Here is a 24,826-nt window from a genome sequence, read left to right on the forward strand (position 1 = left end):
AGAGGAATTGCACAGTTTTCTAAGTATATAGCATGAGAGTTGTGCTTTTGTGCTGCATTCATACTAGGTCAGAATGCTGCTTGTCTTGAAGCAAATCTTGGCTTAGTTTGCCGTAGTCCTGGTATTAGTGAAGAAATCTTCACAACAGTTTCCTGTTTTGTATTTTAATGGCAAGAAAGCATATGTGTATATAATATGTATGTATGTAATAGAATCAAAGAATCAATAAGGTTAGAAACTAAGACCTCAGATATCATCAAGTCCAAGCTTTCTCTATCTGTCAATCTCCTGCAAGGTAAGGAAAGAGTCCATGACCTGGAGGGCCAGGGGACCATGCTGTTGATGACGTGGTGATTGATTCTGTTCCCTAAGATGGACCAGGGAGGTTTCCTAACCCCTTCTCATTTGCTTTGGCTGGCTGTTTGCTGCCACCTTGCTGAGATTTTCCTTTTGCTGCTTGAATCCGCTCCAGATTCAGAACCTGAAAGCTGCCAAAGTTCATGGCAAGTGAGAGGGAACAAGTGTTGGTGCAGTGCAAGGAGAAGCCAGGCTGGCAATGGGTGTTGAGGATGTTCTTGTTGTAGTAGCCCGCAGCACTCTCAGTATGGGCTATGTGTTGCTTTATCTGTGCATTCTCCCAAGAATGAAAAGCAAATTATCTGCTCTCATAGCCTGTCCCCTCTCTGCTGCTCCATCAGTTCTAGTGTACAGTGCAGCTTTGTTTGGCCCTGCCTCGCATGGGGTGGAGAAGGTAAAGTTTAGCCTTTATTAATTCAGTATCTTGGTGTAATTTAGAGAAGGTGGCTCCATGTGGGCTCCCTCAGCCCAGCTCAGAGGCCTGGCTGTGCTGACTCGGGGACAGTCAGCACAAAGCTGTGTCCTGGTGTGTGGATGTGCAGGCTGGGCCCTAGAACAGGAGTTAAAGCTGGTGTTCAGCACAGGCATTACCCACAGTGTGCAGGATGAGTGTGTCAGTGCAGCCAACTCTGCTGGGCACGTTGTGTGTGACTGGTATCAAATGCCTTTAAAAAGGTGCAGAGGAACTTCAGGTGTGTGCTGGGGAGCTGCCTGCTGAGGCTGGAAGATGCCTTTGTCTTGTCTGCCCTCTTTTCTTATTCGCTGGTACTAAGACTTGGTTGTTAACTTTCAAACTGCTGAGCAGCTTTTAACTACTTGTGTGGACTAAAAATGCACCTTCATCAGATGCTAAAATAGCTCCTAACACCTTCTCTGAATTAGTCTGTCAAGAAGGGGAGAGTTCAGTTCTGAAGCCACAATTTATGTAATTTAAAATAAAACCTTTGTAAGCAGGAGTTTAGAAGTGGCAGAATTTCTCCACAGGTGTGTGTGGTGCTGTGGGAATGCTGGCTAGCTCAATGTACACACTTGGAATGTAGACAGATAGAAATTTTGGCATGTCCCTTAAAAATGAGGTGCTGCAGAGCCCCAGGGGTTTGGTCACTGGAGGTCAAGCCAGAGGAGGTGAAACAGGGAACCTTTGCTTGGGGAGCTGAGCTGAGCCCCAGGGCTCAGAAAATCCTCAAAGTGATGAAAAGTAGGGCCTGGTTTGCAAGGCAAACACAGCACAGCAGATGCATTTGTGACTGTAGCTCGATAACAGGGATGTGTAAACAGACTGCACCTGGCTTCCTGTTTAGCTGCAGTTTTCTTCCATAACTGCCAGTTATGCAAACGGATTAATTTGACAGATTTCTGCCTTTTGCGGCAAGTCATGTTCAGAGCAAGGAAGAGCGTTAATCTAGAATGAGGTTAAAGTTGTTTGTCAGGTGTTGTGCTTGTAAAGAAAATCAATAACTTTTCCCAGCATGGAAATGTATGCCTTGGACATCACCTATGAAATTAAAGGAGTGCCAAATTCTACAACATGTTTCAAATAATCCAGTATATGAGGTTATTTGTAAGGTTCCATTCCCTGGAGCCCTGTGGCTGCCCTAAGCCATCAACTTTCATTTAAAACACGTTTTTTAGAAAAATAGGAGACTCACAGTTTTCCTCAGAGAGAAAAACTAAATCTCAAATGTTTAAAACCAAACAAAACGCACCGACCCTGTAAGGAGAGAGCAAATTAAAAGCTATTCATTAGATTTTGCTGTTTAGATGAGATGTTTGGAAGGAATTCCTCCCTGTGAGGGTGGGCAGGCCGTGGCACAGGGTGCCCAGAGCAGCTGTGGCTGCCCCTGGATCCCTGGCAGTGCCCAAGGGCAGGTTGGACAGGGCTTGGAGCAGCCTGGGACAGTGGGAGGTGTCCCTGCCATGGCAGGGGTGGCACTGGAAGGGCTTTCAGAGATCCCTTCCAACCCAACCCATTCTGGGATTCTGTGGTTCATGTTCCTGCTCCACTGCTGTTTCAGTCCTTCCCAGCCACCAAGGCCCTCAGGCAGGGTGGGAGAGTGGCAGGGCTGTGGTGGGGGGACTGGGAGCCTGGGAGCACCTCTCCCAGCAGAGTTTGGGAACACATCTCCCAGCAGGGTTCGAGAACACCTCTCCCAAGAGTTCTTCTTGGGTGCACCTGCAGCACTGGAGGTCACTGCAACAAGGAAGAACCAAAGTGGAGCCAGATAGCTTGAGGGGATGAGAGCCAAACCAAGGGGGTTTTTTGTGTTTTTGTGTTGTTTTGTTTTTTGTTTTGTTTTGTTTTGTTTTTTCTGAGCCCCACAGAAGTCACTATAGAGGGCAAAGGAAGCATTGCTGGAACGTTCTGCAGGAGAAGGGAGAGGAGCAGACAGGAATGTCCTGCTCTGTCACACGCCCTGAGCTGTTGAAGGAGCACCTGATGGGGTGGGCTGGGGTTTTGTATCTGTTTAACATTCAGCCTGGAGGTGGCTAAATGGGAATGGTTTAAAATAGCCCCACAGTTGCCATAGATACTTGTCTAAATTGAAAAGAGAGGTCTGGCCCTAGCTTGGAGTGTGTCCTCCAAAGCCAGCCTTGGAGTGGGCTAGAAGAGCCCCACAAAACTGGTGCTGCAGGGATTCAGCCCAGGATGGGGATGTCTGGATGTGTTTGATGTCACCAGGCAGCTCCAGCAAGGCTTTGCTTGGGCCTGGAGACTGGGAAGGAAAAAATCCTTCATGCTTCAAATGCTTCCCTCCTTTTTTTTGCCCCGGGAGGTCTGTAGAGCTGGAAAAACCGCCATGGAATGCTGCTTTCATGGCTCTGGGTTTGGTTTTTATTTGTGAAATGTTACTGTGCAACAAAGCAGCAGCAAATTTAAAATAGTTCAGCTGGATAAAAGCACCCTATTAAGGTAAATTTGGTTTATTTGTCCCAGGAATGTGTTGCAAATGCGTGTCTAATTACAGATAAGGCAACTAAGCCTTTCATCTTCTTTCAGTGAAAAAAACTCTGTGTGGAATAATGTGGAAAATGTTGTGGTGAAATGAATGAAGGTCTTTTCAAGGATTTAGTTATCACAGATGAGAGCCCCACTTGAGGGAATTGGGAATGTTTCTCCCTAGCCTCCATTGGATTGATGTTTTGGGACAATTGCAGCTGACTCTGGAAATGCTTCATTTTGAGATAACAGTCTGTCCCTCTGCCTTTGGGGCTCTCTGGTGTCATCTCTGGGTTTGGGGTGGGGAGGGCAGGTCAGGTCTGCAGGGCTTGGTGAGGAGGATGGAGATGCAGAATCTGACTGAAAAGTGCACACTTAGCAATGTGCCATGTTTCCTCTCCAATTTCTCGCTCTGTAGGTGGTAGAGAATTAGTGCTTAATTACTTGCAGGCTGTGGACAACAACTACCCCCTTAAACTGTTTACATTTCTAGATAAGGCTGGAGCTGGATATTCTTTGAGATTCAGTCCTTCCTAAAATCTATGGGAGATTTTTTAGTGCGTATTTATCTTTTATACCATGTACTGGGACAACTGTTTGTTCCCAAAGAGCTTTTATCTATTAAGAACCCCAAAACCCTGTTCATCCACGTCTACATCCCATTATATATGATAAATCCCATTCATGCAATTCAGCTTTCCAGCCTGTGAAAAGGCCCAGTCAAGAGGCTTGTGCAACTGGGGGAGTTCAGAACTGGGCAGAAAATCAGATCCAAGGTGGAGCTGGAGTTCTAGACTCACTTGGATACAAGGACTTATATCTAGCAAATATCACTTGAATAAAACATTAATTTCCCATTTTAAAACATAATGTTGCTCTGATAATGGTCCCTGTTTTGAGTAATCCTCATGTCCTGCGTCTCTCTGGTGACTCATCACAGCAGAGCTCTCATCCCTTCTGCTCTGCAGATGCTCTCAAGCTGCCTATTCCTCATCTGATTCAGCTCCTGTGTATCAGCATCTCCTCCCATTGCTGTGAAGCTCTGGGAGTGTTTGCCTGCAGAGCACTTCAGCCTCCTTCCAGCCTAAAGATGACTGGTGCTCCTGGCTGCGCTTTTAAATTTAACTCCAATTTTTAACAAGTTTTTGGTCAAAAATTCACATGTCAAAATTTCAGGCTGTCTCAAGTCCTGGATCTAGAACTGAGAAGCCCAAATTGCAGAAGTGTGTGTCTCTGTCCTTGTGTGTGTCTGTGAGAGGAACCAATCTTTCTTCCTCTCAGGTTTTCAGTGAGTTGCCTGTCTAAAACACTCCCAAATGTGATGTGTGCCTCCTACAGTCTTTCTTCCTCTCAGGTTTTCAGTGAGTGGTTGCCTGTCTAAAACACTCCCAAATGTGATGTGTGCCTCCTACAGCTTTAATTAAACTTCAAGGTGCAAGGGTCTAAATGGAGACTGTACCTCTCAGCTGTCACCCCTGTAACAAGGCCTGAGCTGCTGCCACTGAATTTTATAGGTAAAGTTTTAAGAAGGCTGATGGGTGGGTGGTGAACTAAGCAACAAAACCACAGGATTCAAAGAAATTTTTGTTGGAGATTGGAGGGCTGCAGTGCTCTGAGGTGCCATAAGGTCCATGCTGAATGTTCCACCTGTGAATTCAGAGCCCCCAGAGCTGGGGCAGAGCTGTGGGCAGGGCTGGCGTGACATTTGTGGTGCCAGGGGAGATGTTTGTGAGCTCTGGGGGTACAACAGAGCCTCTTCTGGCTCTCTGTGCCATTTGGGCTGAAGGAAAGGAGTGTGCAGGTGTTACCAGCTATAACTCCCATCAGAATTACCTGGCTGCAAATAGGCTGTTAAGGCTTCCCTCTGCTTCTTGTTTAATGCTACAAGAATTTGTTGATCCTGAAGAAACACTAACATTTCCTGCCAGGAGGCCTGTGGGATGTGTGCAAGGAGGAATCTTGAACAGAAGAGCCTTTCTTTCTCCTCCCAGTGTTCCCTCTGTGCTGCTCTAGGTGAGGTTTGGGCTGGAGGTTCATTCTCCAGCTCCTGGGTGGTGTTGGGGAGCTTTCTTTTCCTTTTTGAAGTCAACCTCACCCTCCTATGAGCAAAATGGAATCTGGTGTTCAATAAAGGGTGCAGTGCAGTGAAAATGTAACTGGTTGTGCTTGTCTGGGGCTTTCATTACTCAGGTGAAGCCCATGGAACTGGCACTGCCATGGAGCTGCCCTCCTGTCACCTGTACAAGGTGTACCTGGGACTCACTGCACCACAACCCCTTTACTTTTAATTGGCTTCGCTTTTTTTTCTGGCAGTACTTTAAGCTTCTTAGGTCATACTTGGGTAAAGTTTTCCTTTCCGTACTGAAAACAGTTTCTAGTATTAAAAGTTGCACATGGATGAGAGTTTTCACTGAATGAATGATGACAGAGAGGGGAGTTTGGGACAGTGCCATGCTTCATATAGTGCCTTAGATAGATTGTCATGAGGTGGTTACCTCAGCTGTCAGTCTGTTAGGATTATATAACATTTTAAAATTATCTCCTTTCCTAAGGCCAAAAAATGATTCAGTCCTCTCGTATATTGTATTACCTCGAGCTCTTGGTATTTATTACATATGCAATCAAGAAAATAAGAGTCTGAGGCTTGCAGAGATTTATTAGGTAGCATTTAATAGCTCTCTGTTTGCTAGTAATTTGGTTCATCAGAATGAGGAATTTATTTCTGAATTGTCTTTTAATGAGCAGATAAGCAGGTTTCTCTATCACTCTGAAACTGTGGGTTGTCACTTCAGGGCTTTGTTTTTACAAATGGAAGTTGTTATCTCTTGGATAGGTATCAGCCTGCTGTGGTAGTTTCCACTGGTTTTAATGGACCTTGAGTTTAAATACCCCAGCTAAAAGAAGGATAAGAACCTTTCTCTTTGGAGATATTTCTTTTACTGTGTTTTTGGTGCTTGATGGAATTTACACAGCCAGAACAAACCCCTAAATGATTTTCAGTTCTGTGAATAGTGACTTTTTACTTGGGTAGATTATGATAGAACAAGGAGGAATGGTTTTGAACTAGAAAAAGAGCAGATTTTGATTTGATATTAGGAAGAAACTGTTCCCTGTTAGGGATGCCTTATGACACTGTGATAACTGGTTGTGCAAGGGCCAAGGCAAACAGAGGTACTTCTCTGTGACAAGGATTTATGTGACTGAAACAGAGAATGAGCAGCATGATGTTTCTATGTGGGAAATTAAAATGGTTTATTAACTGATGGACTAGCTGGGATTTAACTTGTTGCTGCTGAAACACTGCATATGTGCAGCTGAAGTTGTCTGAAAAGAAGGAAGGGAACTGAGCAGAGTTGTAAGAGGTTTATTCAGCACCTGGGCTCTCAGTCCCTCAGTGCTGGGTGTTACAGGTTCCACAGCAGATCAGAGAATATCACAGAATCACTGGGTTGGAAGGGACCTTTAAGGTCATCAAGTCCAACCCAGCCCCAGCACCTTGACTAAACCCTGGCACCGAGTGCCACATCCAGGCTTTGTTAAACACACCCAGGGATGGTGACTGCACCACCTCCCTGGGCAGGCCATTGCAGAACTTTATCACGCTTTCTGTAAAAAACTTTCTTCTAATATCCAACCTGTATTTCCTTTGGTGCAGCTTAGAGAGGAGGAAATTCCTCCATTCTGGGAGAAACAGCCACAAGTTGCACCAGGGAAGGTTTAGGTTTGATATTAGGAAAAATTTCCATGGAAAGAGTTGTCAGGCATGGGAGCAGGCTGCCCAGGGCAGTGGTGGAGTCACCTGAACGTGTTCCAGAACATGTGTGGATGTGGCACTTGGGGACTGGCTTCATGGGGAACAGGGTGGTGCTGGGCTGATGGACTTTTCCAGTCTTAATGATTCCTTGTTCCTTTTGCCAGAGCCTGGAAGCTTCTCTGTGGGACGGGATTTCAAAGCCAGGCAAAGCTGGTGTTCCTCCTCCAGGCTCTGAATTGAACACAGTGTATGAGACTGGAGGTTGTTTTAGAGATGTGCAGCTCTGTGGGACATTTCTCTTTCACACACCATGTGGAAGGGGAAAAGCCAGAAGAACAGAGGAGAATCTGAGTGCTGATCCAGTGGGGTCCCCCAACAGCTTTTAGTTTTGGGGGTTTTTTTTTTGCTTTTTCTAGTTAGAAATTGACAATTAAAAGTCCCTGCTGCAAAGCCAGTAGATAACATGTGGGTTGAGGGAGCAGTGAGTAGCAGGGAGGCCTGCACAGGGCTGTGGGAATTGCCTGCACTTTAGCATGCTCAAATGGAAGGTCATTCCTCTTCAGCCAGGGAGGAAAAGGAAAAGCTAATTCTCTCTTCTTCCAGTCTGGGAAAGCCAACAGCATTTCATCACACAGGGCTGGAAGCTGCCATGAGGCTTATGGAACAGAGAGTGGGGTGATGGAAAGTGTACTCAGCACCCCTAACTCAGCTGCCATTCAGTTTTAAGGCTGCTCTTTCTACAAACAATTACTGTACACAAAATGACTTACCTCTGGGTCCTGGGTTACGATGCACAGCATCAATCCCTACAGGTAAAAAACTCACTTCCCTCATTTGCAGCTTGTGAAATCCTATGGGAAATAGGAATAAAATGAGTATTGGGTTAAGGAGATAGAAATGGGCAAGTAATTGCAGTTTCCTCTCTGTTTTACAAAAAGAGACATATTTGGCAGTGCAAATTCTTAGATATTTTCAAAGAAACACAGAGCAGTATGTAAAGTGTGGGGGATTTTTGGTCAATATCTATTCCTTAAGGAAGTCAGAAAGCAGTAGGTGTAGTTCTTCCTTTTTGTTGGCTTCTTGCCAGGGCATTGCTCTTTGTTTTAAGCCTTTTTATCCTTCAGTTTACTCCAATTATAATTTATTTACAAATGTATTCCTCGGGAATGTCATTCAAAAGCCACGTGCAATGAGACAAGGCAGATTTTCATTTTTCACACCGTCAGGTTAAGCTGTAGAAAGTGGATCAAACAGGACACATGGCTGGCCTCTTTCTTGGGTTCTTGGTTCTGAAATAAACTCATAGGTGTGTGGCGTTAAATCCTAACTGAGAGTGCTCATACCTGTGTGTGGCATTAAATCCTAACTGAGAGTGCTCATACCTGTGTGGGGCAAATCCTAACTGAGAGTGCTCATACCTGTGAGCTGGAGCTGGCTGAGCCAGGTCTCAGGGAGGTGGGAATGCTGATGGACCCAGATAAATCAGGCAAACAATGCACACAGTCTGCACCAGCTGGGATGGCTGAGAAGGACAGTTCCAGGGCGGAGGGGCTGACCTGCTGGCCCCCTCCCAGCTGGAGGAGCAGTGTGGGCTGCTCTGGGGCCCTGCAGTGTCCCCAGCCCTGGCAGGGGCTGCACTCTGCCCTGAGACCAGCACTGGGAACCATTCCAAGCTGGAGGGTCATCCCAGGACCTGGGTGTGTCCAGCCACGCAGCTCCAGGGAATTTTGGCACTGCTGTGCAGAGCCATGGCTGCAGCCTCCCCTCCCTGTGGCTTGGCACTGGCCAGGCTTTTGGCAGGAGGGCTGGCAGGCATCGCTCCGGGGAGTGCCGCGGAGCAGGAACTCCACCGGGAGCTTTGGCCTCGCTGGCTGCAGGAGCAGGGCCCTCCCTGCTGCTGTCACAGCCCAGGGGACACCAGCCCTGCCACGCTTCTGTCTTTTGCCGTCATCCCTGCACCCTGCATTCCTCAAATCCTGCCAGCTACAGAGAGAAAATGAATGTGGTTTTTGGGGTAGGGGTTGGATTTGGTGATCTCGAAGGTCTCCTCCAACTGAAATTATTCTGTGATTCTGTAAAACTTGAAAAATCACCTTTTTCTTATGTGGGGGAAGAAGGTTTCAAAGGGGGAATTTGCATTGTACCAGCTCTGGTAAGTGAAGATTACCACTATTAAGAGGTAAAACAGTTAAAAATATATCAAAAATGCATGTTGGCTTGGGTCCTGCTTTGAAAAATAAAAAATTATTCTGTGAAGGTGATGTCTGATGAACCCATTTGTTTATCTGAGGTGAAAAAGTCATCTGAGATCTGTCTGATGTGAAGATGACCTGAGCTGTGCTGTACATATCTTTAGAAATGGGAATGATACCTCTTGCTAACAGCCAAAACACTTCTTAAGGCATTGAGGAGATTTTCAAGATATGCATAAAGAAAGATTATTTCAAGTTAAACTGCTGGGATTTAAATTATGACCATGTTGAAGGGAAAGCATCCTCAGCTTGAAGCCATTCTAATTGATGTCTGTCCTCAGAATTTAAAGTCATAAAATTGTTGCTAGAAAAGGGATGCATTGCAGTGTGGAGGAATTGGGACAGGCTGGGCATTTGTGGAGGTGTGACTGGACTTGTACCTGCAATTACCAATCAAAACAATTATAAGTGATTATAGCTCGGTAGAATGTCAGATCCCTTGCATTCCTCCTGCAGGGCTGATGCTGGATGGTGCTGGGTACACAGTGCCTGAATTCAGTTTGGAACTTGTTTCTGTGCATCAAACAGGATTGGGAAAATACTACATCAAGAGTTAAAAAGGTTGAGTCTTTCCTTTTAGCGAACATATCAAGCAAACGTATCAAATTTAATTGACTTTTTAAACACATCAAGTGTTTCAGAGCTATTCTGTGGAAATAGCATGTGGAAAGTTTTACCTGTCCATGATGTTTCTGTTTGAGTTGGATCTGCACGGTGCTGGCAGAGAACAGGACAGTTTGGGCTTTTGGGGTGATTTTGTTTGAAGGCAGTTGCTGATTCTTGGGAACTATTGTAATCTGTGTTTAAATGCCAGTGGATTTTCCTCATTTGCAGTTGGTTTTTATGTACCAAGTCTACTGTACAGAGGTTCACAAAAAAACCCAAAAAAACCAAAAACCCTTTTTTATGACTAATTCTCAGTGACAGTTGATGTCATTGAGCCTGGTTTTGTCTTTGTAAATTGACATGGAAAAGCTGAAAGCTGGAAGTGGCTAAGCAGTTTTTCCACTCACAGGTAATTAGGCAACAATAACATGGCAACACTGGTAGAGATAAAAGGATGTGGAAAGCAGAATTGTATTCAGGAGGCTTCTTTTCACTCTGTTCAGTATTGAACATTACTTCCTAAAGGAATAACTTTCCTCCACTATTCAAGTGCATGGAGTTGTGCCGGTCATAACTTTAACAGATGATGGTGAGGAAAAGTAATTAGCCTTCAGTCAGAAATGGTTACACTGTGTGAGGCAGTGGTGCTTTGCACTGCATGCACTGTAAATATAAGTCATTTTAACACTGCTGGGAATCCATGAAGCTCTGAACTCAGGTTTCCATGTTCTCTCCGGCTCCTGAAATGTTAACTCTTGGGTTGTAGTGCCAGTCAGTTCCTGTGCTGACTGTGGGAATTAGAAGTCATTGAGAAGTCAACGAGCCACTGCACAGGAATGAGATCTATTCCAATTGCATGGACTCAGTGCAAGTGTCACTGTATTACTCTGATTCCATCCCCTGGCTCTGGAGGCTGCACACAAGAATTGTGCAGTGGGGTGCTGCAGCACAGACACAGCATGTGCAGGTGCTGCCAGCAGGATGGGGGTCTGCTCTCCAGCAGGATGGGGATCTGCTCTGAAACAGGATAAGAGATCTGCTCCCCAGCAGGATAAGGGATCTGCTCTGAAACAGGATAGGGAATCTGCTCTCCAGCAGGATAGGGGATCTGCACTTCAGCAGGACAGCAGGATAAGGGATCTGCTCTGAAACAGGATAAAGGATCTGCTCCCCAGCAGGATGGGGATCTGCTCTGAAAGAGGACAAGGGATCTGCTCATCAGCAGGACAGCCAGATAAGGGGTCTGCTCTGAAACAGGATAAGGGATCTGCTCCCCAGCAGGATGAGGGATCTGCTCTCCCCCAGGACCTGTGGAACAGGAGCTCCTGGTTCATGGCACTTGGGAGAGCACTCTGAGCTCTGCTCCTGACTGAAAGCAGAACCTCTGCCGAGTCAGCAAGTGGATGTGCACAGAGGTTTGGGGCTGAGAAAGGCAGACTGGGTGAGAAATGTAGCATCAGTAGTGGTGGCCTTGTTGGATTGTTGTTTTGTGTCCTAACTTGGAGGGAAATTGATTTGTTAGGGTTTGGTTGGGGTTTTTTTGTTTGTTTGTTTGGTTTTTTTTGTTTGTTTTGGGGTTGTTGGGTTGTTTGTGGTTTTGTGTGGGAGTTTTTTTTGAGGGTTTTTGGGGGTTTTTTTTTGTTTTTTTGGTTGGGTTTTGGTTTTGGGGTTTTTTGGCGTTTTTTTGCTTTTGTTTTGTTTTTGGGGTTTTTTTTTGGTTTTTTTTGTTTGTTTTGGGGTTGTTGGGTTGTTTGTGGTTTTGTGTGGGAGGTTTTTTTTGAGGGTTTTTGGGGTTTTTTTTTGGTTTTTTGGTTGGGTTTTGGTTTTGGGGTTTTTTGGCGTTTTTTTGCTTTTGTTTTGTTTTTGGGGTTTTTTTGGTTTTGTTTTTGGCTTGTTAGTTTGGTTTTTTTGTTTGTTTGTTTGGGGTTTTTTTTTAATTTTGTTTTTGTTTTTGGTGGGTTTTTTTAGATTTCCTGAAGTGGCGTGGGAAAAGAGATTGCGTTTGAGGGGGAGATAAGGAAAAAGGGTCAAGAAAAAATGTGTGTAGGTAGAAAAGGGAGAAGACTAAGGGACTCTAGAGAGGAAAAGCAGTAGTGAAACAGGGAAATCTTCAAGGGTGAGAGCTGCAGGACTCCAGCTGGACACAGATGACACTGTTAGTGCTATAAAGCTGCTGTAGTTACTCCTGTCTGTCCCAGCAGCTGGGTCACTGCTGCTTTTGTCGCTGTGGGCCATCCCTGTGTGACACCCCTGCAATCTGCCTCACACAGGAAGATTGAAGAGAGGGGTCCTAACCTGGAAGATGTGGATGGCCCTTTCCTGTTATTGAAAATGGAATGCTCATGTTTTTTATGAGAGCTTTGGTAACAAATTGCCTAGAAAGCTTGCGATCCCAAGGGCCGTTTATACTGGCTTTTGTCAGATAGCCAATCTTTCACTATAATGTGGTTGCAGCACATTTTACTTGAGTTTATAAACAAACAACTCCTCCCCAAAAGCAGCCTTGCCAGTACACTCTGTGGGTGGTCCTAACCCTTGCTGAAGGGAGCACAGCTCCCAGCTCTTGTCCCACAGCTCTGGAGCTGCCCCTGCCTGGCAACTTCAGCCTTCAACTGTGCTGCTGTTACAGGAAAAACCTTCTCCCATGACCTTGTGCTGAACATCAGAGGCACAGGGCCAGTTAGACCTCAGAAAGCTTTATCTGATCTATGGGAAGGAGTGGAAATCCTTCAAATCAAAATGCATCTTAGATACCTGCAGCTTGTGCTGCTTGGGTCAGTGGCCTTCCAGAACATTAATGTGTTGAAAATGTCAAGACTTTGCTTCAAATTGTTATAAGGAGTCACCTATCTGATGTGAGAAGGGTTTCAGGCTTTTGTTTTGGTTTGCAGACACTGCAGGGGTATGTGTTGATACACTGCTATCACCATTTACACCTCACCTTCCCTCCACCCCTCTTCTTTCTCATTGCAGATTTACGGAGTGGCAGAGAGGTCAGATTGTGAGCTGTATTTCCAGCTCTGTAGTGGAGGGAGCAGTCCCTCACCTCTCCCCACTATGTGGCTCTGCTCCATGTGAAAGCTGATGTCTTGCAGTGATTGGGAAACAGCTGACAGTTCACCACCAGGGTTTGTTGGCTGGGAGAAGCAACAAGTTCAAAGCTGAGCTTTGAAAAGTTTCCGCTCCCCTGATGAGGAAAACTGCATTCCTTGCAGGGAGGGGTCTGGCTGGTGCCCAGCCCCTGCCCAGAACGTGCTGTCCTGTCCATGGCACCCCACACGTTGCTCCCAGTGCTTCCCACTGGGCTCTGGGAGTTCAGGGGTGATGGGGCAGGGGAGGCTGGGGAGTGCTGTGGCAGCTCCTGGGTGTCAGGGGACAGCCCGTGGTGCCAGAGCTCACGTCTGCAGTGCAGCAGTTTCACCCCCGAAGCCTCAAAGGGTCTGAGTTTTCCTGAGATTAGAGAGGATTTCCCCTGGCAGGGATTGGATTTTGAGATGAGGCTTAGTGGGTGTAAATGTGACCTGGAGCCTGGCCCAGGTAAGGAGAGTGCTTCTCAGAGGAACTCGTGTCTTTTCCTGCCTCCAGGGTCCCATTTGGGATGTGCAGGATGTGCTGCTTGGTTTGTCAGAGCTGGTTCTCAGGACAAGAGGACTTTTGGGAGGTTAATAGGTAGAAATTGCATCTGATGAGGAGAATGAGGGGATGCCACTGGCACTTTACTGAGATCATGGGTTTGCTTGTCAGTGCTCCCTAGTTTGTATCTTGCTTTTAAAGATCCATTTCACATCCATTTGTGGTTGCAGACACAGCAGAGAAAGGTGTAACTGCTGAACCCAAATAAAACCAAAATAGATCTCAGCAGCAAGAAGTCAAAATTGTAACAGTTGCTGCAGAGAGCAAATAGTATGCAGGATCCTGCTTCTGTGGAGTAGTTTATAACAGACCTGTTTCTATGGAGTAGTTTAGGAAAGACCTATTTTGTGTTATTGAATTAAATTCTGTGAAAAATGTGAAGTATTGTGGCCTTCCTCAGTGTTGTCCTTGTGTGTGTGGGTGTGCACAACTTGGTGGTGCTCCAGACCCTCTCAGGCACCCAGAGCCCAGTGTTCCAACCACTTCTATCCCTTCTCCTGGCTGATGACTCAGCAAGTTATTGTCTTTTTCCAGCAATGTCCAGACTTGTCTGCCTTTAAGTATCCAGACACTTTGTTCCTTTCTTATTGCTGCATCACCACAAAGGGCCTCATATGGAACTTATTTTCAACAGCCTCTGGGCAGCACTGAGGCTTTACTTTCATCCTGAGCTGCTAGCATCCTGAACTAGAGACCTGGGTAAAAACCTTCAAAATTCAACCATCCTGATATTTTGATTGTTCACTTATAATTTGCACAAGTGCTGTGTGGGAATGGACGTCGCTTTCCTGGCGTGTGGTTGAATATTGAAAAAGAGAGAAACTGAGAAGTGCACTCTACTTATTTACACACAAGTAATAAAGACTAGAGGTTTTGGAAAAGCTCTGATGAAGTGGTATGTGAAGTTCTGCCGCTTTTAATATTTTCCTTTACTCTGTTTTAGGTGTCTCTTGCAGAAAGTAACAGTAATGAGTCTTTCTGGGAGAGATGAAGAGTCCTCCACCCTTCAGTAGAATTTGCTGCCTTATCCCAAATGCTCCAAAACACATTTAAATCACATAGTTGGAGCTTTTCACAAGTCAGTGCCTTTTCTCTCTCTTCATCTCTGATTCCAAACTGGAATGTGATTGGGAATGTAAATTCCTTTACAAGTGGCTGCAGCCTGAGTTGTCCAAGTAGGAAATGTGAGCCAGAGTGCACTGCAGGAGATGGAGCTGCAGCTGGGGTTTAGCTTGTGCCTGTTTTAGGTTCTGCATGTGGGGTGTGGAACCCCAGAGCACATTTGTCCGCCTCTGGCTGCTCAGGAGAGCAGGAGGAATCTGAGCAGAGCCTGATGCCAGCTCTGTCCTTGCAGCCGTGCTTGTGCTTGCTGCAGTGGTGGGTACACGGGGAGAGGGACTGGGACTGTCCCTGCAGCTGAAAGAGCTTCTGTAGAGACAGACACAGGCTGAAATGCTGATCAGCATCCTCCTGACTGTTTCAAGCTTTGTGCAGCTGTTGCTTGTTGGCTGTTCCCTGCAGGAAGCACTGTCCCACCCGTTCTTGCTGTGCCTCGGCAGGACTGGGCTCAGCAGTGGCCTCCAGCACGTGCCTGAGCTCCATCAGCGCTGCTGCACTAAGGACTGGACTAATGTTAATATGTTTGTATTTACTCTATGTATAAACAACCCCAGGCTGAACTGGAGTTGCTCAGCCTGGAGAAAAAGAGGCTCAGGAAGAACCTTCTGTTTCTCCACAGTTCCCTGACAGGAGGGGGTCGGGATCTGCTCCCAGGGAACAAGGGAGAGGACAAGGGGAAATGGCCTCAAGCTGTGCCAGGGAGGTTTGGATTGGACATTAGGGAAAAATTTCTTGATGGAGAGGGTTGTCAAACATTGGAAAAAGCTGCCCAGGGCAGTGGTGGAGTCCCCATCCATGGAAGTGTTCCAAAACAGGTGTGGATGCTGCATGTGGGACATGGTTTAGTGGTGGTGGCGCTGGCCTGATGGTTGGACTTGATCTCAAGTCTTTTCCACAGAAACCTTAAGGATTCTGTGATTCTGCATTCAAGGGCTTTCTGCTTGAATTTTTGGTAAAGAAGCAGGCAGTGTCTGTAGGCTTCCATGGGGCACAGGGTCAAGCCCCAGCTTTAGGTGAAAACATCCACTTGTGCTGTAGTTTATGATTATTTTCAAGTGTTGCCTTGTTTGAAGGTGACTTCAGTAGCAGTGCTGGCAGGTATTACAGGAGTGTCATTTATCCCGATGAACAGATACATGAGGTACTCACTACTTTTAATTAGGAAGGTAGAATTGAAACAAATCGTAGGAATTTTGTGTATGATCTGAGTGGTGTAGATTTTCGACAGGGAGGAAGGACTTAGGGAATTGAACAGTTCATGTGAATGTGTTTCTCTTGGTGTGCTGTGGGGTTACACTGAGCTGCACCCAATCCCTGCTGTGTGTATCCACATTAACAGCATCAAACAAGGTGCTTCATTTACAAGTTAAAAACTCAATTTGCCTAATTTCTACCCCAGACCACACTTTCTTAGGGAAATAAACCCCCTTCTTTCCAAACATCTGTGGTTCTGAGGCATGCTGCATGGCAAAGGAGAGATTTCCTGCTGTGCTTCCTGCTAGAGCTGTTAAATTCCCCTGGAACAATCTAAACATCATTATCAGCCCATTCAAATTAGTATTTCCTCCTACTTCTGTAAGGGATAAAAGGAGGCTTGTTTCGTTGCTGTTGACTTAAGTGTCCCACTGAAATTCCTTCACAATAACTGCTCTGGCACTGGGTGCATCCTGGAGAGTTTAAACCTCCTTGGGGTTACTGGATCAAGGCAGAACTGGGAGCCATCAGCTCTTCCAGCCTGTCATTAATCCAGGAAATGCCCTAGGCCACAGTCAATACTGCTGAAATTCTTGCCCAAACCCTGATTACAAAACTTCATAAAGGAAAGCCTGAGGAAATGAGAGATCTCTTCAGAACATCATCATAGAATAAAGGAACAATGTAATTTACGATTATAAACCTGACAAGGACAGGCAAGGAATCCTGGATGGCTCCCAAATAAGGAGATGGAGCTCTACAACAACTCTTCTGTTCAGTTAAAGCATCCCTGCTCACTAATTAGAAACTCAATGAAACTCAGATTTTTCCTTCCTCTGCTATTCAGAATCCTTTTGTCAGCAGTCCTCAGGCAAACAGAGCTGGAGGGCACATACTTAGTCAGGAGCACTCCGGGGGCTGTTCAGGTCACTGACTGCTGCTGTCATGTCCTTCCCTCTCTGTTCTTGCCTTCTCCAGGTGTGCAGGCTCGTGCTGTGGCTGAAGGCTGTGCTGAGCTATGTGGCAGAGCAGGCAAGCTGACACCAGCAGCTGAGCTGAGTCAGGGGGTGAATCTGCCCCATGTTTTCAGTCATGGGCAATCCTGTGATGAATTTTACAGTTTTTCTGCTTTGGGTGAATTGGTCATGAGGAAAATGAAAATCTCGGCTTCCCCTTTCCCCACCAACCCCGAACTGATTAGAGACTTTCTCTGTGAACAGTTTCTGAGTGGGTTCTCCTGGAGGACAGATGGGGCTGTGTGTTTTTTAGCCTGTGCTGTGTGTGTTGAACTGGTGGAAGCAGACTGAGCACTGGGCAGGTGCTGGGGATTTTATTTTCAGTTGCCAGAGTTACAAAACTCAAACCCCTAAAGGCTCACAACAGCAATCTGAAGGATGTTTGACTTTTGGGGTTGGCTCCATAGAGCATCCACGAGCAGTCCCTGTCCTGTGTTAGCCCTGGCAGGGTGTGCACAGTGCAGTCTGTGTCCCAGCAAATCAGGTGTGGTTCAGATATAAATGTACAATCCTCCTTCAGGCTTTCAACAAAAATACAATTTCCGTGTGCTTGGTCTGAGAATGAATAATATATTTATATGGATTGCATGATTAAAGTGTGTGTAGTGGTTTTAGGCAGTTGGGCTTTAAAATGGCACAGTAACTTGGCTTGTCCTTGATCAACACTCCCAGTCCTAAACAAAGACCCTTTTCACTGCTAAACTTTTAAAATTTAAAGCAGAAACGTGTCTTAATGGATGGCTGTCCCTAACACTGCAGTGTGTGGGTGTGAATGGGTAATGGTGAAATTAATGCATTTTCTGTAGATGAGCACTCAGACATAAGGGGAGCATGTATGCTAAATGAAGACCTTACACACACATCTATTTGCTTATGTTTGTTGCCTTTGTATTTTTTTAAGATGAAGGAATATTGTTTTTGTAATTTATTTACCTTTATAACTTCAGCTCAGTTTGTAATTGGTTAAGAACATGCTGGAAGTGCTTAGCTTACTCAGTGATTGAGTTGCAGCAGATTTAGTGATCCTGCCTAATTTTCCCAAGCACTCTGACAGGCAGTCCCTGACCACATTCCCTGACTAACACTATTCCTCCAAATTTTAACTTTAAAATTAAACAGGACTGGTGGAGGTGCTTTGAAGAAAGGAGCCTACCTAGCCACAAAACAGATCATGCAAAGAGCTTTCTCTCCCCAAGATAAAATTCTTCAGACAGGAATTACAAGGATAATCAGAACCAGGCTTTTCCAAAGCCTCAGCTCTTTTGAAAGTTAATAGCCAGCATAAATATACTCTGTGCAATATCTGAGGAAGGAGGGTTGAGGGGGAAAATACAGCCAAGACTGGGCTGAAGGGCAAGAAACATTCTGCCTGCTCTGCGTTATCATTGTAACAGATAGAGGGATGATTGTGCATGAACCGTTCTGCTTCAAACTCCACGGCAGAAGGATGCAGCAAAATGAGACACATTCTGAAACAGCAGGCATAGGAATTGCTTCGGTTTGTAGTTGGTGAAAAGGGTTAAAGAATTTATTTAGTTGTCCCCCCCCCTCCTTCTTTCAACCTGGATCTAATAAAGGATGTTGTCATGGAAACATTAGAAACCAAACATTGTCTAAATTATCTGGCCTCTGCCACAGGTAATACAAGTTTGACTTACAAGGACTATCCAGAACTAAAGCCAGAGGGAGTATAAGGTTGCTATTCATTGACACTTTGAACAAAATCTGCCAAACAAGCCTGGCTGAAGCTATGTTGATGTATGTCTCCACTGTATGGTGCACAGTAAAATGAATGTTCAGCTTGGGTTATCCAGTTTTTCATTGTGCCTTGGGGCAGACACAGCTCTCTATGTTTTGCCAAGCAAGCCAGCATAAAGAATTTATGAAAAAAGAATAATGTAGGAAACAGAATGTTTTCAGGTTGAAATAGAAAGCAGATGCTTCCCAAGGAGTGAAGGCAATATAACAGGAACTTGTCCTGGATGAGTGGTGGGATGGATTCCCAAAGAGATGCGGGTGCCTTCAGAGGATGGAGGAGAGCACAGAAAAACACTTTGCTGTGTGAGGTTTAAAATGAATGCAGGTTGCTCCAAGTGTGATGAGCCTCCCTTACAGTGCTGTGGTGATGGCATGGCAGGCAGGAATTGAAGAGGGTGGTGGAAAAGGATTAGGCACTGAACTGAATCCAAGAAGTGTGTGCTGGGTGCTCAGCTCAGCCTGTATTTGTCCTGCAATCTGCTTTTCCATCATTTCCAATGAGAGAAGCCTCAAAGACTGAGGAGAGCACGTGGGCTAATGCCCCACCCCGAGCAGTGAGCTAACTGTGGTTTGGTCATGGAAACATTCCAGCACTGCCCTCATTTCAGGGAGATTTAGAGTCAGACACGTCCTGAACAGCGAGGCACTTGGAGGAGCCTGCAGGAACCTGCTCAGAGTAAAACCCTCTGCTCATTTATCTGGGAACAGGTCCTGGGAGAGCTTAACCAGCCCCACTGACGTAAGTGATAGCTCAGTTTGGAGTGAAAGCAGCTGGCTTTGGGGCTGTGCTGTCATTCTCCCCTCCCCTATCTTTGCCAAGATAGATGTTCTTCTCCTCTTTACCTTACTCATTAAAATGTCTTCCCAGCCATCCCAGATAAACCAAGTTGAGAACATGTCACAGTGCACACCTAGGTTGTGAAATTCAAGGAGGGAGTTTAATAAAGCCTCTCAGGCTGTTGATAAGATAGGAAATGACAACCTGTTAAGGGGTAAAGCTACAGTACTTTGTAATTTATTTATTAGAGCTTTAAATGGTGAAGAGATTGGAGCAGAAAAAAGACCCACTGGAAACAGTTATTCTTCAGTATTTTAAGAACTCCCACAAGTTGTTCTGTGAGGTTTTTGTCATTATTTTTCATAATATATTGTTTTATGTTGTCAGGCAGGTATTTGATAAGGAAGTACAACTTATTTTTCTCCAGTTCTTGTTAAGTGTATGTGCTGGATGTAAATGTAAATTCTATGGGTTTGGGGAAGACAAACTACTTTCTTCAGGTGTAGGAATGGAATAGGAAGTTCCATTATAACAGCAAGAGCTCAGCTCAGTTTTGGGAGTATGACCTTTGCCTCTCTCCCATGTGATTGCTGATCCAGCAATTAACAGCTGGAATTAAAGCCAGCAGGGAAGAGATGTGAGTGCCTGGGGCTGACAGTGCTCTGCCTGACACCCTGATCCTCCTGGTGATTCATGCAGTGCTCTGCTTTCCCTGGCTTATAGATAATTGGTTTTGGTGAAGTCAGGTGATTCTGTCCAGGCCTTCACTGTGCCTGCCGTACTTGGGTCTCTCTGTAGTTGAAGTTGCTATCTGAGACTCCTTAATGTCGTGTCTCCTGGAGTAATTTTAGTGGAAAGGGAAATAATTGTCCACTTGTGCATGGGTGGGTTGGTTGGTGTGATGGGTCAGTCCTTGCTGCTCCCATCCTGTGAGGAGTCGTAGACTCACAGAATAGTTTGTGTGCAAAGGGATTTAAAGCCCATCCAGTGCCACCCCTGCCATGGCATGGACACCTTCCCCTGTCCCAGGCTGCTCCAAGCCCTGTCCAGCCTGGCCCTGGGCACTGCCAGGGATCCAGGACAGCCCCAGCTGCCCTGGGCACCTGTGCCAGGGCTTTACCCGGCTCATCGAGGAAGTGCTGATGTCTTAAGGTTTGTCTGTCTTTCTGCTGAGACAAAAGAACCACTTGGAAGGGAATGATGGATAAAGCTGCTGACAGCTCAGTCCGGACTGCTGGCTCCAAGAATGGGCATTTGCATAACAAGAGTTATTCAGTCGATGCAAATGCTCTGCAGAGCTGCAGACCCGAAGTGAGAATGGGAGGAAGCACACTGGAGATGTTAAAGGTGTGAAGTGGTCTGAGTGGAAATTCAGGTGAAGCTGAAATCAGGGTAACTTCGGTGTCAAAAAAGCTTTGGCAAGAAACTGAGATACCCTATCCCTTCTTGACCTTCTAGAGCTGGCTGGTGATTTTTCACTCTGGAAACATAATTTGTGAACACTGGGAAGGAAAAAGGGGAGGGGAATTTATGAAAATCCACTTTGTCTCCTTTGCTGCTCTAACAAACTTATGGTTCCCTGTGACAGTGGGAGGAAATAATTTAGTAGCCTTTAACTGTGTGTTTTTCTCAGTTTGAGCTGCAACTAAACTTTTTAAAATACACACACCCACCCACAGCAGATTTTTCTAGCTGAAAGCTGAAATTCTTAGCATGTAAAAGCTACGTGGCTATCATGTGACCATGGAAAACCTGGATGTGTCCCTGGGTCAGCTTGAGGCCATCCCGCTGCTGCTCCGGGCTGGATCAGGCACTGAGAAAACTTTAAAGCACAGGCAGGGAAGAGTTAAAATTCTCTTGAGGAAAAAGTGTTATTCAAAATATTTGAATTAACTTCTAAGTGTCTTTAAAAGACAATACACCAGTTTTTGAGATTAGGCCAAAATGTTCTGTAGTTCTTGTCTTCAGACTGATGCAGAGTGATAAATGCAGAAGGTGAGTTTCTGAATTGCAAACAAGTGCACCCTGATATAATTTACCTTTTTTTCCTTAGTGAAGACATCTATAAATAGCAAATTATCTTTTAGCAGGTGGGTTGTGAAATGACTTTATCAAAGATTCACACAGTATATATATATATATTAAAAAAGCCCAAGATTATAGAGTTCTGAAACAAAATTACTTTGTTTTCCATGAGCAGATGCAAATCTGCTTCTAAATCTGCTAATATCCTGGAAGCCCCAAATAAACAAAGCTCTGTTTGAATGTTTTTGTATTTCAAAGTCTGCTACACCCAGAGCTGAAAATCTCTTATCAGCATAGAACCTCTGTGATCCCCAGACCTGTGCATGTATTTAGTTGTATATATTTGTTCTTCCTAATGGGGAATTAAAATATCATAAATCCATGCTAATGTGTGTGAGTCCTAATATGAGTTATTCCAGGTTCTTTTAAATTCCTGAAGATAAAAAACAGTAGTTTGTTTATTTTATGTTAACTTAATTCTGGGTTTAATTATTCATAAGATCACAGCAAAAGGCAATATATTTTGCAAATATGACTGTTTAATAGTATGACACTTCAGTAGAGCAATCTGATATTGAATCTTCAGTGAGGAATGAGTAACTCGCTTTTAGTTGATTTATAAATCATGTAGATTACTGCAATATAGATAGTTAAATTCTACTCTATTTTCATGTTCCAGCAAGAGCAACAAATGTATTTCAGCACTTGGTAAAATGAATTGAGTTTCCACTGAGGGAGTGAATTAGAACTATGTTAAAATTTCACTGTTTTATAGCAATGTATTGTAATTATCTGGAACTGGATGTATTTCCTGCCAGTTTAACTGCATAGATCAACCCTCCAATGTCACAAAGCAACTCTTACACCTAATTCAGCTCTCAGGACTCAAGCATATCTTAATGTTGTTAATGTGTTGTGTAAAATGAAAGCATTGTGTAGCCCGGGGGCCATGTGCAGATTGTTGTGGTGCCACTGCCCTGGTGTGTGAACAGGAGCTGGGCAGGATGGAAGACACAAGTGGCTTTGGTCATTAACCCCCTGCACCTGCAGGTCTGCTTTGGGCTGTTCCTCCCCAGGGGCTTGAAGAGAACAAGTCCGTGCAATAGCTGTAGAGGATCCAGAAAAATCCTATTTCACTGCAACCTGCACGTTTACATCTTGGGTGCAAATCTGCGAAACCAAATCTGAGAGCTAGAGCAGCATTCTCCATGCCCATCTCTCTTACTGCATCTTAGTGCCAGTGTTTCACAGCCAGAGCTACGGCTCCCAGACCCTTTTCATTGTATTTTTAAGCCAGCTGAACTGTGCAAGGCTGGGGCACGCTATGCTAACCGAGCCCGTGTAGTGAGGGCACAGTCACCACAGCATGATGACTAAATCAGCTTGCACCAAGTGGCCAGGCATGATTTTTCAAGGATTTTGCTCAGAGTTTTTAAATATGGAATATTCTTCAAACCATTTATGTCATTTATAGCATTTAAAACTCTTAATTTCCTTCTGCTGTTCCCCCCCCCGCCCCGAAGGACATCACCAAGTGATTGGTCATGTTGAGATGTTTTATGTATCACTTGTCTCTTTGGTTTTTTTTCCTTATAACCAAATAAAATGTGGAAATAAAGGGAAAAACCTCACCCTGAACTATCATTATTTTAAAGATCTTCTCAATTAAGAAGCAGAGTTAAACTAAATCCATTCCATACAAAATAATAATAAAAAAAATCTGTGTGTGTGCTTCGTACAGGTTCCACGAAGGAGTTGATTGAGAGCTGCTGTGGAGCTGGCCAGCAGTGGGCTATAGACAACGGGGAGTGCACAGAAATCCCTGTAAGTGGCATGGATGGTGATATTTGCAGGTACGTAAGGAAAAACAGAACATTTTTGGTTAGCATAAAGAGTAGCCCTTGAGAAGAAATCAAATGTACTTCGTGGGATGCCCAGGAGGCTGGAAACAGTGTCATTCATTGTCTGAATTATTTGTGGACTGGCAATATGCATGGCTAATTAGAAACCAGAATTTCCCCCTCCATTTGCCCAAAGTCTAATATAAACAAAAGCTTTTTAAGGTTTCTTTTTGTCTCTCCCGTGAGCAGAGCACAGATTTTTGTTTCCCATTTTCTGCCTATCTCTGTGGAGTTGCAGTTAAATGGGAGGGCAGAGCTTGGCAAGTGCAATGATTGTCCGTGTCATTAAGGGATGTGTTTATTGCTCTGTAAGTGGCCCCTGGTTCTGCTGGAGGGGGCACCATACCCTGATCCTGCTGCTGGTGTCAGCAGCCCCTGCTGAGAGGCAGCCAGGTTCCCTCTGCATGGTAGGAGGACCGGGATGGGTGCAGGCTAACCTGGACCAGCACCCCACGAGCTGCAGTTCATCCCATTCCAGGGTAACCTGGACCATTGCCCACCAGCCTGGAGCAGCCCTTGGGGAGGGATGGGGACAAACTCACTCCAGACTCACATTCTGGAAGACTGATCCGGCATTGAAAAACTTCGGCATAATCCCTTTTATCAAATTTAGTATCACTGCACATTTCTGAAGTTACTGGGAGATTGAAATCCTCCCTGCTGGGATCTGGCGTGGCAAAACTGACGCATACCAACTGTCTGTGAAGTAAAGGCAGATTAAAAATTCCAGCCTCGGCCTAAGTAGGTGCAAATCCAGTACATTAATGAGTTGCACCTGCACATCTGAGGCTGGTTGTAGATGAAAAAGCCAGATCCTAAATGTTTCAGTCCCTGTGAACCTGCTGGAATTAAAAGGAGTAAGAGATCAGGGGTTCAGTTGTCTTAGTTGTAAAATTTCAGTTGTGCCCCTGTTTTAAAAATATAAGCCTGCCCATAAATATTACGTCTAAAGAAAACATTTTATGTAAAAAAGTATTCAAGTATGCGGCCTCAGATGTTGGAAAGCAAGGACAAAATCTTGCTGCTGCAAGTGGGAGCTGTGCCAGTGAGCAGATCTGGTGACCCTGCCCCTCTCCATCCCTGTCCAGCCTGGCCTTGGGCACTGCCAGGGATCCAGAGCATACATACAAAGTGGATGCTCATTAAAAAAATTAGTTCCTGTTCTGCCAGGATAGTTTTCTGCACACGTTTTGGTGTGACGAGTGGGGTAGTTGAGGTGGCCGTGGGACATTTGCAGGGGGTGTTGGGGAGCCCTGCCCCTGGGATGTGTGACAGCGCTGGCCTGGCCCTTGCAGGATTGCCCAGAAGCAGTGCTGCGTGTCCACGGTGAGGGAGAACAGCTGCCTGGCCGGGATGGTGGCCGCCAAGGAGGGGGACACGTGTGGCCCCGAGGACAGCGACCCCTGCACGGGCTCCTCCTACAAGGTGAGCTCCTCTGTGCGTGTGTAAGGTGTCCTCCTGCCTCAGCAGGCAGCTGTTCCTGAGATGAACATGC

At 45.4% G+C, this 24,826-nt stretch overlaps 1 protein-coding gene across 5 annotated transcripts in view; it reads left to right on the plus strand.

Moving 5' to 3' along the window:
* Positions 1–24,826, plus strand: part of FBLN2 (fibulin 2) — a 90,511-nt gene that overhangs the window by 37,722 nt on the left and 27,963 nt on the right. For all 5 annotated transcript variants that reach the window (XM_039710233.1, XM_039710238.1, XM_039710237.1 and 2 more), the window contains 2 exons: positions 23,172–23,283; positions 24,627–24,756. In XM_039710233.1, the coding sequence (XP_039566167.1) occupies positions 23,172–23,283; positions 24,627–24,756 (242 nt within the window). The remainder of the gene's footprint in view (positions 1–23,171; positions 23,284–24,626; positions 24,757–24,826) is intronic.

This window comes from Passer montanus, unplaced genomic scaffold, assembly GCF_014805655.1.
Source record: "Passer montanus isolate IOZ18808 unplaced genomic scaffold, ASM1480565v1 scaffold227, whole genome shotgun sequence".
NCBI lineage: Eukaryota > Metazoa > Chordata > Aves > Passeriformes > Passeridae > Passer > Passer montanus.